General features: G+C 37.6%; 1 protein-coding gene across 1 annotated transcript in view; it reads left to right on the top strand.

Moving 5' to 3' along the window:
• LOC136885278 (pseudouridine-5'-phosphatase) overlaps window positions 1-12,164 on the top strand; it is a 34,093-nt gene extending 21,929 nt beyond the window's left edge. Inside the window, exon 4 of the mRNA XM_067157780.2 lies at window positions 10,795-12,164. Within this exon, the coding sequence (XP_067013881.1) occupies window positions 10,795-10,968 (174 nt within the window). The 3' untranslated portion in view covers window positions 10,969-12,164. The remainder of the gene's footprint in view (window positions 1-10,794) is intronic.
• The last annotated feature ends 8,909 nt before the right edge of the window (window positions 12,165-21,073 follow it).

Raw genomic sequence — 21,073 nt, 5'->3', positions numbered from 1 at the left:
GAAAAGTAACCAAGCCAACGTCACATGTGTTCGTCTTCCAGGAGGTGTGGCTTGCGACGTTGCATACTCAGAGATCACTCCCAACTCCATTTTTTGGGAACTTGTTAGATGTTTCTGTGGTTAAACATTCTGGCTATACTAGCTTTTCCTAATCTAGGAAGACAATTAATTAACCGTAATTTAATTGCGATGAAGTGTGCACGATATAATCCCACCCCAATATATGACATTTGTTTGATCAGCGGTGGCAATAACTTCATAGGAATGGTTTTCCAAACACTCTTGCGTCTCTGATAATCATAATTAGTTAATGCCAGGTTATTTTTACTTTGTTTTTTGAGGGTAACTGTTGTTGTTATTGTTATTATTATTATTATTATTATTATTATTATTATTATTATTAGTAGTAGTAGTAGTAGTAGTAGTAGTAGTAGTAGTAGTTGTAGTAGTATTTAATAGGGCCTATATTGATGAAAATAAGGGTCATTCCTTCTTACAGTGGTTGACCTTTAGTCTAAAAGTTTTAGTTTGATAATTCAAAAACAAGACTAAATTACTGTGTTGAAAATTTTCTGACAGTCTGCCCTTGTAGAAACACCATCACAACGAATGGCTAGGAGGGGAGCAAAAAAGCTTGAGAAACCAAGTTTGAGGGGAGACAATGTGCCAGGTGAAATGTATGTGATAAGTGATGGAAAAACGCTGATGAATTTAAAATTTAAGTATGGCAGCATTCTCAATTTCTTCTCAATTTAGCAGTCCCGTTCTCGAAGATTGTTTCCAATGTTCGCTAGGCGTATTTGCCTTATTTTAAATGATCAGGAGGGCAGCGACAAAATTAGGAAGCTGTGTTAGAGAAGTAACAGGTGCATCGTAAACTGTAAGTGACCATAGTGGAAACCGTCAATGAAGTTCCAATCTGTAATGGAGAAAGCGAGGTTATATGAGAAACTTGGGCTGAAAAGTAAAAAATTTGAAATGGGTGTCAAGAAATCTTTAAATTTTCAGTACTTAACTCTTTCCGGTCTAACTGCAAGCGCCAAAATTACGTTCACGCTGCTCTGCGAGCATAGCCCGTAGTAAGGTTTGACAATTCGCCAAAAATCAAGAACGAGCTATGCACACGTTCTGCCGACTAAATCGTGCTTCTTCATGTGTTACTTACGAGGGTATTTCAACAGATGGCAGTATTGTCTAAGTCAGAGAATTAACAGTATAATTGACGAGTGTACATTAGTAGGTGTTCTCACTCAATGTGCTCTAAAACATGGTGTTTTGCGGCAAGCAAGTGCTTGATAGAAGTTACATTTTTGATATTTTATGTAATCGTAATTCCTCATATATAAAAAAAACATAAAACTTTACTAATAGATATTCTTACGTATTTGCGCAGTTATGAAACGCGTGGGAACATACGGTAAACTGTAAAATGAATTCCAATCATAATGAAATGCAAGATGTTGTTTCGAATTCCTATTTGAATGTCAATATTTCCATTTGTGAATAAAATTACAATTACATGCCTTTAATATCATCGTCGCTAACATCACCTTCCGAGCCAGTACCGTCACATAAAAATATATAAATAATATTTCATAAGAGTTCCCATTTTTGTTGTTGTTATAACTGTTATTATTATTATTATTATTATTATTATTATTATTATTATTGAACAGTTAATATTTTATATCATTTTCATTATTGTTGTTATTTTGTAATTGCAATGCACATTTTACATGATCTGTCTAGGGGAAATATAAGAGTATTTCAGAAAACTGTACTTACTTAATAATGCGTCAGACTTACTTTCATTACTTCACAAAATGTGGTATAATATATAAACAATTTTAAAATCTCCAGTGATAACTTGTTGTGATTATTGGGATTCTATTATTTGGACTCGGCGATGAAATTGTATATATGTAATGTATGTATTCATTTGTTTTACCTTTTGTTTCTCCTCGATATGTGAATTTTGGAATTGTTTAATTTGTTTGATGTTAATATGATTTTAAAATTATTCAATCGTCATGGTAATTCTGGTGCATACTGTACCACAGCGCCACATCGGCGTGGGAGATTTCCGGTTTCGTAAAGTTGCATCAATTTCGTAATTTCTCGAGGATTCCCAAATGTTCTTGGTCAGCACTAATTCTTGTGCTCCTATTGGAGAAAATAAAAGTAAATGTGATTGGTAGGTGAAGGAAAAGATCGGACGCTCATTGGCCATTTGTAAGATTTCCTAATTTCCGGAATGAAGCGTTGTCGCTAAAGCCTGGCTCTGCGAAGGCGTCTTTGCTGTTGGACCATTGAAGGGAACGGTCACCTCCTAAGGTATGGGTCTTCTTGGCCCCGCCATCCGGCAAGCACTTTATTATTTTTAACTTTTCTGGTATTCGGTTTCAAATGTAGTGTTTCGTTTAATTTTCTTTGCCGGAGCGTACCCATGTTTCCTTTAGCTACCGAATTTAATTAATATGACTTAGCCATTTCGGTAAGTCGCCTCATCTTTGCAAAGAGACAGTTCCCGTTTTGTTGTTCTGGTAAATTAAATTTTATACGCCGTTCGATGTAACCACTAAATGTAAATTATCCTCGGGACTGTCTCGTTCTTTCTGCTTCATTGTGGAGTATTCCCCTTTAGGTCAGGTGCCCTTTCTCAGAAGTGTTTTTGAGGGGGCTACCCACTGAAGGCGCTCTGCTCCATGATTATATTTTAAACGTTATTTCCTTACATGTACATCTTCACTTTAATGTAAATTTACCTTTCTCTTACTTCTTTCAAACTGATTTGGTTTTTAAAAGTATCGCCACAAACAGTGGAACATCATGTGCAGTGTTCCGGTGAAAAATTACATAACTTATATCGAACCTCGAGGTATACTGTAATAACAGCTGTAATAAGGTCGTCAAAATTTAATGGTGTATTTGTTATTGTTTTATATTTTAATTTGCATCGAAATTGTTAAGTAAAGTTTAGGATTACATTGACTTCGCTTCTTCAGTATTACCAATACCTTCCACTCCCTGGATATGGTTCCCAGCCGCTTCCGTGTTATACTTTCGTAGCCGTCATGTTGGTTATCCTGTTCGTTTTAGTTTCTGTGGTTAAAGTGTTTATAATTTAATTTCGTACATGTTGATATGTCGTGTAGAGCGTAATAAACTGACTTGAAACAAACAACACTTTTAAAAACTAGATGCTCAATCAAGCACAAAGAAAAAGGAATCGTGCAAATATCGCCTACAGGTACAGAGATATAATCTTTTTCAAATCCTTAGAAATGCCCAGTCCAGAACATTTGTTAGGGTTATTCAGGCCCAGAGCAGAATGGGTTAAAAGGTCGTTGTTCTCTCGAACCGGCCTGGCCTTCTCAAAGTTAACGCTCCCGTTCGTACGTTTGAGTCTATTGTTGGCTCAGCTGTGTTTACGAGGAGGGGACGAGCGTAAGGGGAAGGGGGGTGCAGAGCTGGTGGGGAAAGTGTGGGGAGGGGGGAGTGGTGGTGAGTTGGAGAGATGGAGGCAGGGTATTGTTTTTATTACAGAAGTTCTGACAAATATATGGAATGAATGTTTCAAGTAGAATGTTCTTTTTTTTTTTGTTGATTTCATTTAAATTGTAAGAGGGGTTCATAAACTGATCTAAATTGATGTGGATGCTCTTGAGAATGTTCAGTAAGGTGCCTTTTTGCTCATAATGCAAGATCTTAAGATCTTTATCTATTGATGTGTATTCGTGGCTGGATGCTTTATGATGTTCACTCAGAGCTGAAAAACAATTATACCGAGCTCGATAGCTGCAGTCGCTTAAGTGCGGCCAGTATCCAGTATTTCGGGAGATAGTAGGTTCGAACCCCACTATCGGCAGCCCTGAAGATGGTTTTCCGTGGTTTCCCATTTTCACACCAGGCGAATGCTGGGGCTGTACCTTAATTAAGGCCACGGCCGCTTCCTTCCCACTCCTAGCCCTTTCCTGTCCCATCGTCGCCATAAGACGTATATGTGTCGGTGTGACGTAAAGCAACTAGCAAGAAAAACAATTATATTTGAGAGCGTTGCGATGTCCAGCATATCTTATGACAAAATTGCGGCCTGTTTGACGTACATAGCTGAAATTACAGGATTGGCCAAACGTCCTAAACGTTTGTATGGCAGCCGTTGTGGTACCATCATGTTGGACGTAGATCATTCTAAATATATCCCCCCACCAATCCCATACAGTTCATGAATATAACTTTTAGCTAAGTTTCTTCTACATTTTGTCTTGAACTTAAATACTGAGTTTCACCAATGTATATGCCACCGTTTTCTCGTGATGCAGGTGAGCAGAACCATTCGATGTTGCCATAAGAGAAATACTGTTTTTTAATATGGAATGATCGATAGCTGTGTTTATATGTTTTAGTTCACTGTAAGAAATGAACCGTAAAATTAAAAATAATATTTCGGGATGTATCACGTAATCCTTACCAAAATAAAACAAATGCCCATATCCGTAGTGTAACAATTAGCGCTAGTAGCTACCGTCCTTGGAGGGCTGAGTTTGGTTTCTGGTACTGCAGGAGCCTGATGTATGGTTATAATGATACATGCATCTCATCTTATTGGAAGTGTGTCTGTAAAGTGCTGCACCACCTCAGTACGAGGACTCAAGTTTAATTTACTTACTGTCAAAATAAAATGTTTTTTCACCTCAAGAGTCTTGAGATAAAAACTACCCATCATTGTTTGTACTTTGCATGTATGGTTTAGGAGTTATTGTTGTTCCAGTAAACGCTGAGAAACGGTTTTGTTGATATTGCATGGGAGTAAAGAAATGCACTAACAGAAAGGCAGCTGAAATGGCCTTGCAAATGATTCACTGAGCTACACACATGAGGAGGAAAAAAGAGGCTAAAGCCATTTAGAAGTAAATTTTGTAAGACCACAAATTCAAAGTTGTTCTCATACAGATTGCCAGCTCTTTTTATGACATTGTCTTAAAACTCATGTTAAAAATGCTTTAAAATATCCAATGGGGTGGATGCCTTTGCACCCTTATGAAAATCATAGTTTATTTTTATCAAAGGTATGTTCTCACCATTTTACTCCTGAACCTACGAGACAAATCTGAGGTCATCAAGCACCCAATTTTAATGATAAGATGATTTCAACTCATTTACTCATTTTACCAAAGTTTGCATTTTTCAAAACATGCCAGAATACGTACTTATTTTAATATAGAAATGTACAATTCATCAAGTGTTTGTGAATGGAGCATAAAGTCATACCAGTGACACTTTACAAATGAACTTTTAAACATAATTTTAGACCTTTATGACTCCAATTTAAGTTTTATTTCAAATTGTATTATTTAATCTTAGAAATAAGTAGTATTTTAACATTATTGTATGTTGTTTCATCAAATTAAGGTTCCTCAGCACCTGAAGATGTCCTCTAAAAAGGCCGAAACTGGTACTGCTAAATGTATGAACACTTTGACTACCAGGAAGTAGCCAGGGCATTCAAACCCCCAGCCCAGCCATTTATAAAGGTCTTTGCCTGCCAGTCCTGCCTTCTGCACTGTGGATCAAACATATTTACTACTCCTATATTACGCTTTGAAATAATGGGACAATTAGAACATACCTGGGGAAGGAATTCTAGTATGATTTTAAGGTGTGATATCTGGTGTCACATGCTCCAGGGTGCAGAGGGATGCCACACTTCCTGCAGTACCACCTTGTGTCACATGCCATTTTACTTCTTGATACAAACTCTACATTTTGTCGGATAAGGGCCAGTTTTCAGTGTTGGAAACTTGAGCAGAATATATTCATTCACTTTTCCATCCAGATGTGATGGGGGATCTTTAGCTGGCGCTCTTCGTGGGGGGGGGCTGGTGAATGGAATGCGGTGGGGTGAATGCTAGTGATGACGTGTCGGAGAGCGCTGGAGAGGCTGTTCTGACTTGGGTCGAGGCGGAGACTGGGACAGTGGCAGAAGGATTATGACCTTCAAGATAGTATCTGGTAATTGTCTGTATGAACTGTAAATAGGTAATTTTTGTCTCGGTATTGGACTTCTGGAAGAGACGGAAAGAATTGAAGAGGGTGCACTGTAGTAAATGGGAAAAAAACCTATTTCGGCCGTTTACATGTTTTTCTCATGAAAGGATATAGAGCAAGTTATTGGTCAGCTGTGTCTGTTCCATGTATGTGCTGATTGTAATCTGCAACGTTGGTCCTTAAGGTCCTTTGGTACTCTCCTGTTTTGCCTGATTTTCCACAAATGGTAGTATTCTGTTCATGTAAGGTTTTTACTAGATCAACACTGTAGTAATAATTATCCATGTAAACGCAATACCCTAGGCCTAAATATGGATTGAGAAGTTCAAGGACAGTACTATTTAAGGCCATTCCACATGCGTCATAAACAAGCAGTTGCAAATATATCCAGTTTTTGATTCACACACCATCCTAACCATAATGCCATACTTAATTATTTTAGATGGATTGTAAACTCGAAAACATAACCGGCCTCTCCAAGCAAGCATGCCCTCATCTAAAGCGATCTTTCGGTCGGGACTGTAAACCACTGAAAACTGATCAGAAAGTTTTTCTAATATTGGCCTGATTTTATAGAGCCTGTCTGCACTGTTTACATAGTTACTGCTATCGTTAAAATGTAAAAACATCACGATACTTTCGAATCTATCGTCGCCATAAGACCTATCTGTGTCGGTGCGACGTAAAGCCCCTAGCAAAAAAAAAAAAAAAAAAAAAAAAAAAAAAAACTTTCGAATCTGTTCCTGGACATTGTCTCGGAAAATACAGGCGTTGAAAACATGGGATCTTCGGTCCAATACATTTTTAGATCCGGCTTCTGTATAATTCCTGTAACTAACATCAAACCGATAAACTGTTTCATTTCGATCGTTGATACAGGTTTCCAAGTTTGATAGATTGAATATTTAGTGAATGAATGTGGTGCGCTACTGATAACCTGCTGTGCACATAAGTTAGTCTGCTCACAAACATACGCAAAAAAAAACTGTCACTGATAAATATATATACAAAAGACATTATATCTTCACTCTTTGGAAACTCCACAGTTAGGCCTACATTTCCTAAAAACTCGGGTAACAGAGGAGAATGACTCGAAGAGGTGTCAGATAGAGGAACGCTGTCTGGTATTTCAATATTATCGCACACTGTTGTTTCGTCCTCATCACTTTCACTATCTAAATCTGGGATGAGTTCATCACCAGAATCATCATTATGAATCATTTCAACAGCCTCTTCAACAGATATAAACTTACTGCTTGTCATACAGTGTCTTGCTAGTGGCACTAACACAACAACACTGGAGGCAAGAGCGCGGGCTTGGAATGTGCCGGGAACAAAAAAATTTTGCTGGCTGATTCTAGGCGTGAATTACTGTTTTGACATAAGTTAACGAAGGTCAGAACATTCATCCATCTATCATCTATGAAAGAATGAAGGAACTGCGATTCGTAGCACGGTTTTTTAACTTGAAATGTTCGCGCAAGTTCTTATCCGCCTTAAGGCGACTGCGGGAGTCAATGTGTTAAATACAACAAAAATAAATCAACTATTGATTAGGTGGTATATCCAGGTTCTACCGCCTTACCGACTCACAGCAGTAGAAGTTAAACATGGACAAGAAAATATAAGGGCAAAGAACCAAAATAACAAGTTAACGCCCTAAACACTTACCTTAAGTAAGACGATTAATTACCCAGAGACCATGAACTGAAATATTTTTTTTTTTTTTTTACAAGTTGCTTTACGTAGCACCGACCAGATAAGTCTTAATGGCGACGATGGGACAGGAAGGGGCTAGGAGTGGGAAGGAAGCAGCCGTGGCCCTAATTAAGGTACAGTCCCAGCATTTGCCTGCTGTGAAAATGGGAAACCACGGAAAACCATCTTCAGGGCTGCCGACAGTGGGGTTTGAACCCACTATCTCCCGAATACTGGATACTGGTCGCACTTAAGCGACTGCAGCTATGAAGCTAGGTTAAATAAATCTTGGTACGGCGGTAAAAGCTAGTCTACAATAAAGGAAACAAGTTTCTCATAGTGAACATAATTTTTCGTATTTATTTTATTAAATGGAATAAAACCATCACCAGCAGGGAAAACGTCCAAGAAAAGAAAAACGACTCAAACTAGGTTACAGTAACATACCTGCCAACTTTCCCGATGTGGGCGGGAGACTCCCGATTTTCGACATTTTTTCCCGCATCCCGATTATTGTATTATTTCTCCCGATTTTAGCTTATTTTTTGGTGAACATCAAACATTTGTTTTCAAATCTCGCCATTTCAGCTTTGTACGCAAGTGGCCGGAAGTCCTTAGCTCATTGGCCGCTTTCAAATGAAATATCGACTTTTATTAACGGGAAGTACGCGCGAATGTGCGATGTTTATCGAAACCTGTATATCGGGACGCATATATCGATTGTCACTCTCCTGTTCTTGCGCGCTGTTCGTGCTCGTTCACATCGGTCTAGTTGATTCTAGAGACTAGTCGCCAGATTTGGAGTCTTTTTTAGTAATTTAGTGACAGAATGTCGAATATAGCGAATATTGACTTTTCTAGAGATTTGGAGACAATTCTGGCGAATGTTAATTTATTACTTGATAAAAATAATATTGCGCTTCGCATAATCGCGCGGGCGCGTGATGCAATATATTAATCTATGGATTTGCTAAGTAATGGCATCTAAGTGCATGACTGATTCACATGTGTTATTGCTGCCTGTAAGACTGATTACCTCGGATCGAGTAGGGGTATTTCAGTCGCCTTGACAAAGAATACTGCAGTGTATTCGAAATGTTGGCAAACTGTACGTAATGTACAGAAAACAACAACACGATTCAACCCGGAAAATAAACTAAATAATTCTACACACCGTGGAAGCTTCACCTCTAATGTGTGGAGCATGAGTTCATACTATTTTTGGAACACTTATCAGAGACTTATCATCTCTCTCACATACTTCCTGTGAGGGAATAGAGAGTGTAATTGTTAGCCTTGTAGCCTCTTATAGAAACAGTCGTGTTTTGAGACAGTAAGTGTTATAATATACCATAGAACTCCTGTATTGCACAAGATATGTAGAGTAAGCAGTTTTTATCAATCTCCTGATTCCTCCCAATTTTTGCTGATTTTCATATCTAAATCTCCTGATTTTTTGTTTTGTAAACTTGGCAGGTGTGCAATAAATTAAATCTAGAGATTAAACCTTAACGTACCGTCTGCATGGAGAAATAAAATTAAATGATATATTTGCATAACTTCTAAACAACCAAAACTCTTGTGAAATTATTAACATGTTTCGTGCATCTCGTCTTCTAGTAATATTTTCTTTTCACAATATTTCTTTAACTTATACAAACATTTTCATTACTCTGAAAACACCTAGGCAGAATAAGTGATCACCACGGAGATTTCACACGGCCCCGAGTACTTGCCTCGCGGATCAGAAAATAGCAGGCATAAACTGACAGAAGGCCAGAACAAGAGGTAGAGGAATAAATAAAATGACATTAAAGCAAGGATAACTAGATGAAAAATTGCCAAGAAGCAGAACAATATCCGCATACATCATTAAAAAAAATCACAACTCCACCAAACAGTAACTATCACCAAGGCGACTAGTTACCGTGGTGACGTACACACGCCAAGAGACCTTGGCAACCACAAGAACATGAACCAAAACAACAATGGTCTAACAAGAAAAGTATCAAGGAAAACAAGAATAAACTACAAATACACGGAAAATTAAATAAGCAGAAACAGAAGTTAACAAGAAATTAAAATGAATTAAGAGACTGACACCCGAGTGAAATCTTGTGTAGTTTTAAAAATTATACACAGAGTAGTTTCATAGAATTACTCAATAGTATTAATATATAAATTCTTTCAATTAATCACACACTTTCTTCTCACCAAACGGCTTGGACGTATAAGTAAGTACAATTTGGAAACCCAGCTTAGAGAAATCTAAGGTAACTAAAAAAGCTGGACGACTTAACAAATTCAATACCCACGACGATTTCCAAGATGAATTTCAAGTCGTTTTTCTTCACGCAGCAGGAAGCAGATGCAAGATAGAAATGAAGAAGAGACTTACTTGCAGTGTTGGAGTTTGCAGAAGTATGCTAGTTTCCCTTACTCACATAAATGAAATATTAAATTCATAATAAAAAGGAGACGTTCCCAGAGTCTGATAAGGCAGCACTAAGGATTAAATCCTTATGCAGAACACTGTTATCCAGTATCCGTGTGGTAGATCGGAATGCGATCCAGAAGTGAGGACGAAACACGTCTTGCCTCCATCGTGCTCCAGCGATCACTCATGGGTCCCACGCCTACAGACAGCATGGCCCTCAACCAAGGAAGGGGAGAGCGAGAGACTCGCTCTCAAGGTGACACCACAACTTAGGGCACGAGATCGTACCAGACACAAGTTTAAGAATAATAGCAGGAAACATTAAAGCAATATAAGCTCATAGGCTCCAATGACGAAGATGATATCAAATAAACAATGTGAGCAAAGCCACGTAAATCGTGGAATACAAAGCGGAAATAATTTCCGAATGATACCAATTTCTACAGCACGAATGCCATTTCGGAATATGGTTGGGGAGAGCTAAAAACAAAACACGTCACCGACGTGACAGCGTTTATAAGTGTGACCTTTATGAAGAAACAACCTCTGATGTAAAGTCTACCTGTTCTAGCTTGTCCAGGAACCAAAGTTTTTCTTTTCTTTGCTTCCAGGTGTTGGTATTTGAAGATGCTGTCAATGGAGTCCAAGCTGCACTAGCTGCTGGGATGCAAGTTGTGATGGTTCCCTCTTCTCACATACCAGAAGAGAATTGCAGAAGTGCTACCCTAGTAATAAAGTCGCTGACAGAAATCAAACCTGAATTGTTTGGTTTACCAGCATTTTAATAACATTTTTCATAGTGACCTTCTGTAATGCACTGTGTTGTACTGGAAGGTGTAGAGGGGCCAAAATTTACAAGTCAGATGTTGTCAATATTGTTTATAAAATTGTTAAACAAATGCTTTGCTTACCTGTTATTGACTTTAGTAATCCCCCAGGCAGCTCACACATTTCCTGAAGAATTATCTCACATTAGAACACGTCCTTATTTTTTATTTACTCTATTAGTAATAAATTAGAACTCTTAGAATTTATTTAATTTTCTCCCTCTTTCTCTCACCATGATTCACACCATTGGTTTATTCATCTAACAGATACTCTCTGCGCCTGGATGTAAATGTCACTAAAGAATTCCTGCTGTAGATGTTATTCAGAATAGAGTTCCATTATGTGGTTCACGAATAAACGGGTTCATGTATGTTAAGGTGTTCATAGAAGAGGAGCAAATATATGCCCCTCAGACTTGTTGTAGTGAGGTAGAGAAAGATACGTTGCGGACAACTCTCGAAGCAGCTTTGTGAGAAATATCCACAAAAGAAACTACAGTTCTTGGCAGCAACTTAAATGGCCACATTGCATCATGTGAATTAAAACTAGAGATCTTCCCAGGAGAAGTGGAGAAGTGGCTTTCTTGAATGAGCAATTGAATAAAGTTGCCTGCAACTACAGATACTTTACTCTGCAACTTGTCTACTGCTGACTTCAGAGTTATCATACTTTATCACTTCTGATTCTTTGTAAACATAAACTAAACCATTCCTGGAGAATGGATAACAGCTACAAAGAAGAAACTGACAGAGACGCGCAGGCTTCATTTGTGGCAATTGAGGTGGTCAACGCAAATAGGACATATAGCCTAGGTGAAAACTCGTTTTGAAAAAGAAAGGAAATGAAATATTTGTGTTTGTTTTTTCTTCAGTGTTTATTTCTTGTCCATACTGTAGTGTTTGTTATTATTTAAAATATTTAATTGAGGTATGAGTAATTCATGTAAAATATGACTTAAATGGCTCATGAATTAAATAAATAAGAATTTTTAAATCAATATTATGGGCCCCTTTTTACGTAGACAGCTTTTTCGGTGATAAAATCCAATAAATAAGACTTAAATACAGTGCTTTAAATTAAATGTAATCCAATATTAATACCAAAGATTCTGTTCTGTTTTGTTTTATTAATATTGTCAGAGAATAAAACCAGAAAGCCCTACTTCATTTGCTGTTCGGTCTTGATTTATCATGCCCCTCAATAAACGAACACCGGGCGAGTTGGCCGTGCGCGTAGAGGCGCGCGGCTGTGAGCTTGCATCCGGGAGATAGTAGGTTCGAATCCCACTATCGGCAGCCCTGAAAATGGTTTTCCGTGGTTTCCCATTTTCACACCAGGCAAATGCTGGGGCTGTACCTTAATTAAGGCCACGGCCGCTTCCTTCCAACTCCTAGGCCTTTCCTATCCCATCGTCGCCATAAGACCTATCGGTGTCGGTGCGACGTAAAGCCCCTAGCAAAAAAAAAATAAAAAATAAACGAACGTCGTCTTCAGACAAAAATTTGTACAGGCTTCTTATATCCTTCACTTTCTTTTGATTGATGTCTTGGGGAGCCGTCTTTCCAATGGTGAAGTTTTAAGTTTTCTTGCTTGTAAGGATATTTCCAAATGCGAAAAAGGTTGAAATTTGCAGTGAGGGTGTGAGAACACAAAACAGGACCACTTCTCATTGTGTTTATGATCACATACTACATTATTGTGAATGGGACATTTCTGGATACTGGCTTGTCTAAAAGGAAGAGAGAGAAAAACTTATCCCAGTCTGGCGGTAGGTTCACATCCATTGTAACTTCAGAAATAGAGAAGGATTTCTGTGGCACAATACCATTGCAGTAAGATAGGGCATGGTATTCTCAATCACTTCTTTCTGGTTAATGTACTGTTTGATAAGTCCAAAATTCGTATCACATTGTGAGAAGCTGTGACCACAAACTGCACATATCCCGCTGAATCTTTCGCCATTATTAACTAAAGAAAACGACGGACGAGCCTATATGTTCTGCATAAGTCTGTGTGCCCTTTTTACGTTGACTGCCTCAGTTATTAAAGATTTCCACATTTGGTTGAAAAGTTGTAGTCACTGGAGTCCAGGAAGCAGAAATGTGTAGATTTAAAACAAATTATGTTGATATATCAGACAAAACATTGTGTAGGAATTACAGAGGCACAGTTACCTATGGCTGATTCCAGAGAATTGTCAACCGAAGAAGGAAAACAGTAAAGTTTAAAATGAAACTCAACAATTGCTTTTTATGATAGTTAAAACATTAAATTTTATTAATTTTATGATATGTATTCATTTATTGATGTCTTTCAATTTTTAATTGAGTGGTTAATTGAACCTTTATGTGCAGTCTAAATTCATTCGATATTTCTCAATGTTTTAGGAATCACTGTTTATTATGATGAAAAGGTATCAAAATAATTATGGTAAATGTTAATTCTAATGCTCTTTCTCTTCATAGTAAAGTACTTATTTAGGTTATTAACAGTTTATATAAGGTATATAATAAGGCGACGAATTTATTGCTGCAGGCCGTGTAAACACGCGACGAAAAAGGCATAAAAGTTTCTATAGACGAAACGTGTGTGTATCAATTTAAATAAAATTTGGTATGCAAAGCCAATACTGTCCACCCTTTCAAACTGTTATATCATTTGTTTAAATTTTCAAATGGATTCATACAAAGCTGACAGTAAAATACGTCGCGAGTTTACGACGTTCTCGCGAGCGGGCGGCCGGGCGTTCTCCGTCGCATGGAGCCATGTGTACAGGAATGCTGGAGACAAAATTAAGTGGTACCAGTGGCAAAGTGATGATGAAAAACATGTATCCAAATTTCAAGAATCTGGCACAGTTCAAGAGTGTTTTTGATAAATAGTAAAATCGTGTCCCTTGTTTATGTAACACACATTTATTAAAAGAATGCAAAGCAAAATGTTCGAAGTGCAGAAAAACGAACAACTGAAAATTCAATGGTTTTGCAAGTGGATTTTGCGAAGAATTTCACTATTCTTCCGCAAGATGAAATTCAGAGTTGTTATTGGCATTACCGACAAATTACGATATTTACTCCTGTTGCGTGGTTTGTGGGAGGAAATAATACTTCATATGCGATTATGTCTGACCATTTATGGAGCATGACAAATATGCCATGCACTCATTTTTAAGCAGAGTATTAACAGACCAGAGGAGCCTCCGTGGCTCAGACGGCAGCGCGTCGGCCTCTCACCGGTGGATACCGTGGTTCAAATCCTGTCACTCCATGTGAGATTTGTGCTGGACAAAGCGGTGGCGGGACAGGTTTTTCTTCGGGTACTCCGGTTTTCCCTGTCATCTTTCATTCCAGCAACACTTTCCATTCTCATTTCATAGCATCTATCAGTCATTAATAAATCACTTTGGGAGTGGCGACCCTATCGTACTAATAGCCTATATCTGCTTCGTTCATTACATCCCTGACCCGGTCTTTGACTGGAAAACAGGTTATAGGTTTTCATTAACAGACCAGAAATCACAAGTGTGTTTATCTTCTCGGACGGGGTGGCGAGCCAGTTCAAGCAAAGGTTCATGTTCGCAAACCTAACGTTTTTTAAGGAAACTTCTGCAATGAATGTAACTTGGAATTTTTTTACGTCTGGTCACGGGAAAGGTGCTGTTGACGGTGTTGGCGGAAGACTAAAAGGTAATTTGGCTGTTGCTGTACAGGCAAAAAAGACCTTATAAAAGTGCACAATGTCGTGGAAGTAGCGAAAAGAAATTCAACAAACACAAATGTTATATTTGTTCCTTCTGAATATGTTGAAAAGAGTAAACCCCTTCTGAAAAGCCACTTCGCCGATGTCTGTGCAGTATATACCTGCCAACTTTCCCGATTTAGGCAGAAGACTCCCGATTTTCGACAGTTTTTCCCGCATCCCGATTATTCTATTTTTTCTCCCGATTTTAGCTTATTTTTCGGTGAACTTGAAACATTTGTCTTCAAATCCCACCATTTCAGCTTTTTTACGCCAGTGGCTGGAAGTCCTTCGCTCATTGGCTGCTTTCAAATGGAAATTTCGATGTTTATTAATGTGAGAAATGTGCGCGAATGTGCGATGTTTATTGAAACCTGTTTACTCATTCGGAACAAATATTTCAGATTCCCTTTGGGAATCAACATCTATACCATCTGTATATCGCAACGCGTATATCGATTGACAATCTCTCGTTCTTCAATGATAACGACTAGTGAGTTTTCTAGATATTTTAGGAGCCATTTGGGGACAATTTTGACTAATTTTTATTTATCTCAGTATAAATAAAATAAGAGTTTTGTCTCTACATTGCTCAGAATTTAAAAAGAATGATATTTCCGTACCGGTCGTGACCGTAGTAACAAGGGGGAAATGCACGTTTTAATTTTCCGTACGTACGTTTGCACGCTCATCACGAGAAAACGGCTGAAGAAAATTTAATGAAAATTGGTATATAATGTCGGGAAATAAGTTGCTACAGTTTAGGCCATAAATAATTTTATTCACGCTGAGTGAAATGGTAGTTTAGGGGAAGGCCTAAAATTTAATTCTCAAGTATTTATGTTATTATTGACCTTAGCGATAAATACTACATAACTAAAATAGCGATAAATACTACATAACTAAAATTATATATTATTAAATTTCTTATCATTTATGTCTTATACATTTTTACCGTACCGGCTATGATAACAGAGATATTCATGATTTTTTTTTGCTAAGTCCATATCAGCGCCGAGGTACGAGAAAATGGGTGAACAGAATTTTATGTAAGGTCGGGGAGTAAGGAAGTACAGTCTACGCTATAAATAATTTTGTTCACTCTGTTCGAAATGGTAGTTTAGGAGAAGGTGCCAAAAATGTAATTTTTAATTACCTATCTTACTGGTCATATTGGAAAGTACTACATAATAAAAGTTATAGGGAATGCAATTTCCGATTATTTATGTTTTGTTCAGCTTAAGGTCAAATGTCTGAAACATTATCTATTCATACATGGATTAATGTGTAACATATTTTCATTGTAATCCAAGTATGAATAGATAATGTTTCAGACATTTGACCTTAAGGTTACCTACAGGCTGATGATGCTCTTAACAAGGGGCAAAACATGTCCCTGAAAAGTGTATATAGTATTATGGAGATTTCATCCACGTAACACGTGGCTTGTATTGAATAGGTTGTGATAATAGAATAAATCATTTTTGTGATAATTTGCTTATTCAGTTTTACTGTTCCGACTATAATAATATTGGTGGTGATAGTGATTAAATTTTGAAGATGATAAGAATGAGAAAAAAGTCATGAAGGAACGATCACTTGAATAATAACACAAGAGGGAGTCATGAAAGAAAGGATGACTCACTTTACATTAGATGCTCTAATATCACAGATTCGGAAGAAAACTAAATGTGAAGGCCTCCAAAATAGAAAGCTCATAAAATTGATCAACAATAACATTACATTGACCATTGTTTGTTGAGATGTGCCTTGTGTAATTTACTGCCATTTATCTCCGATAGATGGGATTACCGCTGTGTTTTGAGTCTAACAGCCTGCCTGAATATTGGCGGGAAGAAGCTGCGGAATGGGGAGTTAGATCTCTCTCTTCTTTAGCATGCCATTCCTCTGGTTCAAAAATTTTCTGATTCTACTGGTACGTAACACACTGGATCATCATAGTATTCCAGCTATTCGATCCCTACTCTGAGGTAGTGATTTGAATGAGCAATGTGCACACTTAAACGGAATAATTACACAGGAGTGTTCACAGCTGTCTGCAGCCTGGTCATTTTAGCTCTGAAACTTTGAACTGTTAGATCAACACTATAGTACTTTTCGGTAAAAGTGAGAAAATGTGCTGTTTTCATTTTATCAAATATTTCATATGACAGCATTGCTTTTAATCGCAACATTCATACTGGCGTCATTGTATTGACCTATGTTGACTTCAGTTGGGAAAACTATAAGGACATTCTTTCTGAGAATTTCGTAGCAAAGCATGGGTACCACTGCTAGTTATTTGATCCAAATAGCATTGCGCTTCTCATAATCGTGCGGGCACTTGATGCAATATATTAATCTATGCATTTGCTAAGTAATGTTATCTAAGTGCATGACTGATTCACACATGTGGAGCATGAGTTCATACTATTTTCGGTAGGCTTATCAGAGACCGATCATCTCACTAACATACTTCCTGTGAGGGAATAGAAATGTGTAATTTTTAGCCTTGTAGCCTCGTGTAGCAACAGTCGGGCTTTGAGACAATAAGTGTTATAAATATATCGTAGTACTGTATTGTGCAAGACATGTAGAATAAGCAGTTTTGACCAATTGTATCTCCTGATTTCTCCAGATTTTCATGTCAAAATCTCCTGATTTTTGGTTTTGTAAAGTTGGCAGGTATGGCAGTACCAGGAACACATTTTTTCACTATGTGGAGTCATTTAAAAAAAATACATAATTCAAGCAAGAAAGTATTATTATTCAGAAACAACTACCACACACTGTCTACATCCAGACTACAAGATCGAAGCATGTGACAAAAATCCACCACTTGATACGACTTTTGAAGTGGGAGACTTCGTCCTTGGAAAATACAGCGGAAAGAAACATTCCAAGTATTATGTTTGTACCATAGCTGAAAGTGATGATGTTTATTTTGTAACCAATTTTTGCAAGTGCAACGACGAAGCTAAACTGTTTTGTGAACCACCAACAAAAGACGAGTGCTTTTTAAATGAAAGTGAAATGGACAGAAAATTACCGATGCCTCATTTTACTCGAGGGAAATGGTATTTTGATGAGTCTATACCAGAAGCAGAATGAACATAAATTGTTTTCTCATTTTATATTTTTTTCTGATCAAACTTTCTTTCAAACTGTAGGCTACGTACTGGTAAGCATTGAATGTCCAGATATTTAAATATTATTTCATTTTACATTAACTTTTATTAGTGTTAAATAAATGCGTGACAGTTCATAAAAACACTTTACTTAGGCCACATTTCCATACCAGTATCTGTAGTTTTATATTTCTTCATTTTATTATTATTATTATTGTTATTATTATTATTATTATTATTATTATTATTATTATTATTATTATTATTATTATTATTATTATTATTATTGGGAGGAAGGAAGCTTGTAGTTTTACGTAACCGATAATCGCACTATCATAAGCGACGGAACCTCATATTTTACGTGAAATCTGAACCACTGGACGTGACTTTCACGTCGAAAATCACAGACGCATTAATCGGGACTCAAACCCAGTCCGTCTTGATGGTTGCAAGCAGTTTAACCGCTGCGCCATCTCGCTCCTTATTTATTATTACTTGCTGCGATATTAAATATACATTAAATATACATTTTATCACTCAGTGATCGTATTTGATTCCGATGGAAGATTGTCACCAAACTATGACAATCGTAAGGTATTTACTGCGGAACAAGAAAAGAAATTAGTGGAGTATGTGTTGCATTCTTCTAGGATATGCTTCGGCGTTGACACCAAAACATGCCGGCGCTTAGCGTGTGAGCTAGCTGTGAAAAATGGTCTGACAATTCCAGGGAACTGGAATGAGGGAATGGCAGGTGTAGACTGGTTATATGGGTTCATGAAACGAAATCCTAGTTTAAGTATCTGAACCGCAGAAGGCTGCAGCCTGTCCAGGGCAACGTCATTTAATCGGTATAATGTTTTGACTTTCTTCAACAACTTGCAAGAACTGTACCGGAGGTATCCTGAGTTTGCTGATGGTATAGTAATTGCCACGTAAGGAAATACCCCAGAAAGTAAATATCGCCACCTGATGCTCTTCTTTTCTCTTTTTTGTAATGGCTGATCACTGCTGCCAACATGCCTGGTTACATATTAAAATCATCAGACATAACCATAACAAACTAACCTCAATGTAAACACCGATAATGAATGTTTCCCTACCCTAGTAAATGATAAATAAGATGAAATAAATCAAGATAATTATGAATATCTCTTCAATGAGGAATTAAGGAAATAAACACACTTTCTCACTTAAATTATCTGTCTTTATTTTGATATACAGTAGGCGTACTATAACCATATTCTTGAAAAGAGGGGCGTGTTAAACGATGCAATTTATTTAATAAGTCTTTGCAGTGTGATTTTCGAAAGTTCCAGACATCCAATGACTTCCCTTTCTTTTGCGCGAATTTTTCCTTCTCTCTTCAATACCGGTAACCAGTAAGGAGAGAGATTATTGGGCATATTTTCAGCCTGCAGGCTGGTTATATCTTCAAGCTTATCAGGAAACATATAGGAATACTAATGTGCCAAGCTCCGTGAACGGAATTTAGGTCGGCTTTCAAGTTCACTGCGGATTTGAAAATAATAATGTTATAAGTTATACTGCCAAAATTTCGTCCCGCAAGAGTTATTTCATGTACCGGTAGATCTAGACATGAGACTGACGTATTTGAGCACTTTCATCATTTCACAGAAACTATGTTATTAAATGCATTATCCGAACATGCCACAATCCAACTTACCTGGTATTAGCCAAATAGATTTACAATCCCACAGAAAAAGAAAATATGCTTAAAATATTCTCGCAAATGTATCACTAGTGACTTTAACGGCGATGCGGTGGCAACACGCACTTCACGCTAGAGCAGTGATTGAACGTTGCCAACGTGCCAGATTAACGGTAAATGTAAGACGTCGTATCGGCAAGTAGGGTCCCTAAACTGTATGGTTACCGACACTGAAAAAGACCCAACAGCAAGAAAAGTCACTATAAATCAATATATTAATATTACAGGGGTGAAAGGGTAAGGTTGCACCCTTAGGGTACGTCATTACACGGAGAGGACTATACCAGTGTCTTCAATTTAGATGAAACCAGTACCTCAACTGTACCAGCGAGACTTCCAAAGATTGTGGCACAGAAAGGAACTAAACAGGTTTCTCAAGCTACTAGTGGTGAACGTGGTGTCTTGGTCACCACCTGCTACATAATTAGTGCGAGTGGTACTTTCTTGCCCCCAACAATGGTATTTCCTCAAGTATATTTTAATCAACATATGACAAGTAGTGCACCAACAGGCACCCTTGGATTAGCTACAAAGACTGGCTGGATGAACAGTGAATTCTTTGTGGATATCATCAAGCATTTCATTCATAAATCCAGTAGTAGCAAAGATAATCCTTCGCTTCTGATTTTAGACAATCAAGAAAGCCATCTGTCTATTGACTTGATAGATTTAGCAAAGGCCAATGGAGTTGCTATGCTGACTATAACCCCACATACCTCAAACAAACTGCAGCCCATAGATATGGCCGTGTTCTCTTTATTCAAGGGAAGTTATTACTCAGCACTAAATTCCAAACTCCTACGATGTAGCTGCATGCGTTAAAATTGCTCACGGCAGATCTATGACACCCTCTAACATATGTTCTGCCTTTTAAAAAAACTGGAATTTTTCCTTTTGATAAAGATAAAGACATATTCACCGATGAAGATTACATGGTCTGTGAGGTGACAAACAGAGTTAAGGAAAATAATGGAACACCCTCAGACGCTAATTCGGGTAGCGTTAGCCTGAAACAAGATCAGCAGCAAGCAGGACCATGTGTAGTGCAAGATAGGCTTACTCAAACATCTTTTCCTAAAGGATTTTCTCCAGAAGTAATTTGAGGATATCCAAAAGCTGAGAACAGAAAGAAGAGCAGTAGGCCTAAACGCAAGAAAGGACGAAGTTTAATTGCAGCTGATACACCAGAGAAAAGTTTGTTGAAAGCCACAAAACATCCCATAAGAAAGGTCAAACGAAGCTTTATGAGCAAGAAGAGGACAGTGAAGTTCAGTACGAAGAGAACGATGCCATCCTGGATGAGTTTGATGAATCCGAATACAACTTTGAGGATTTGGACAAATCTCCAGACACAGATGATTTTGTTCTGACCAAGTTTGAACTGAAAAACAAAAAGTATGTTTACTATGTGGGGAAAATATTGAAACCGAAGGATGATGCAGGCGACTACTAGGTGTCATTTTT

The sequence above is a fragment of the Anabrus simplex genome, chromosome 14 (assembly GCF_040414725.1).
Source record: "Anabrus simplex isolate iqAnaSimp1 chromosome 14, ASM4041472v1, whole genome shotgun sequence".
Classification (NCBI taxonomy): Eukaryota; Metazoa; Arthropoda; class Insecta; order Orthoptera; family Tettigoniidae; genus Anabrus; species Anabrus simplex.
This window is presented reverse-complemented; position numbering and strand designations above follow the sequence as displayed.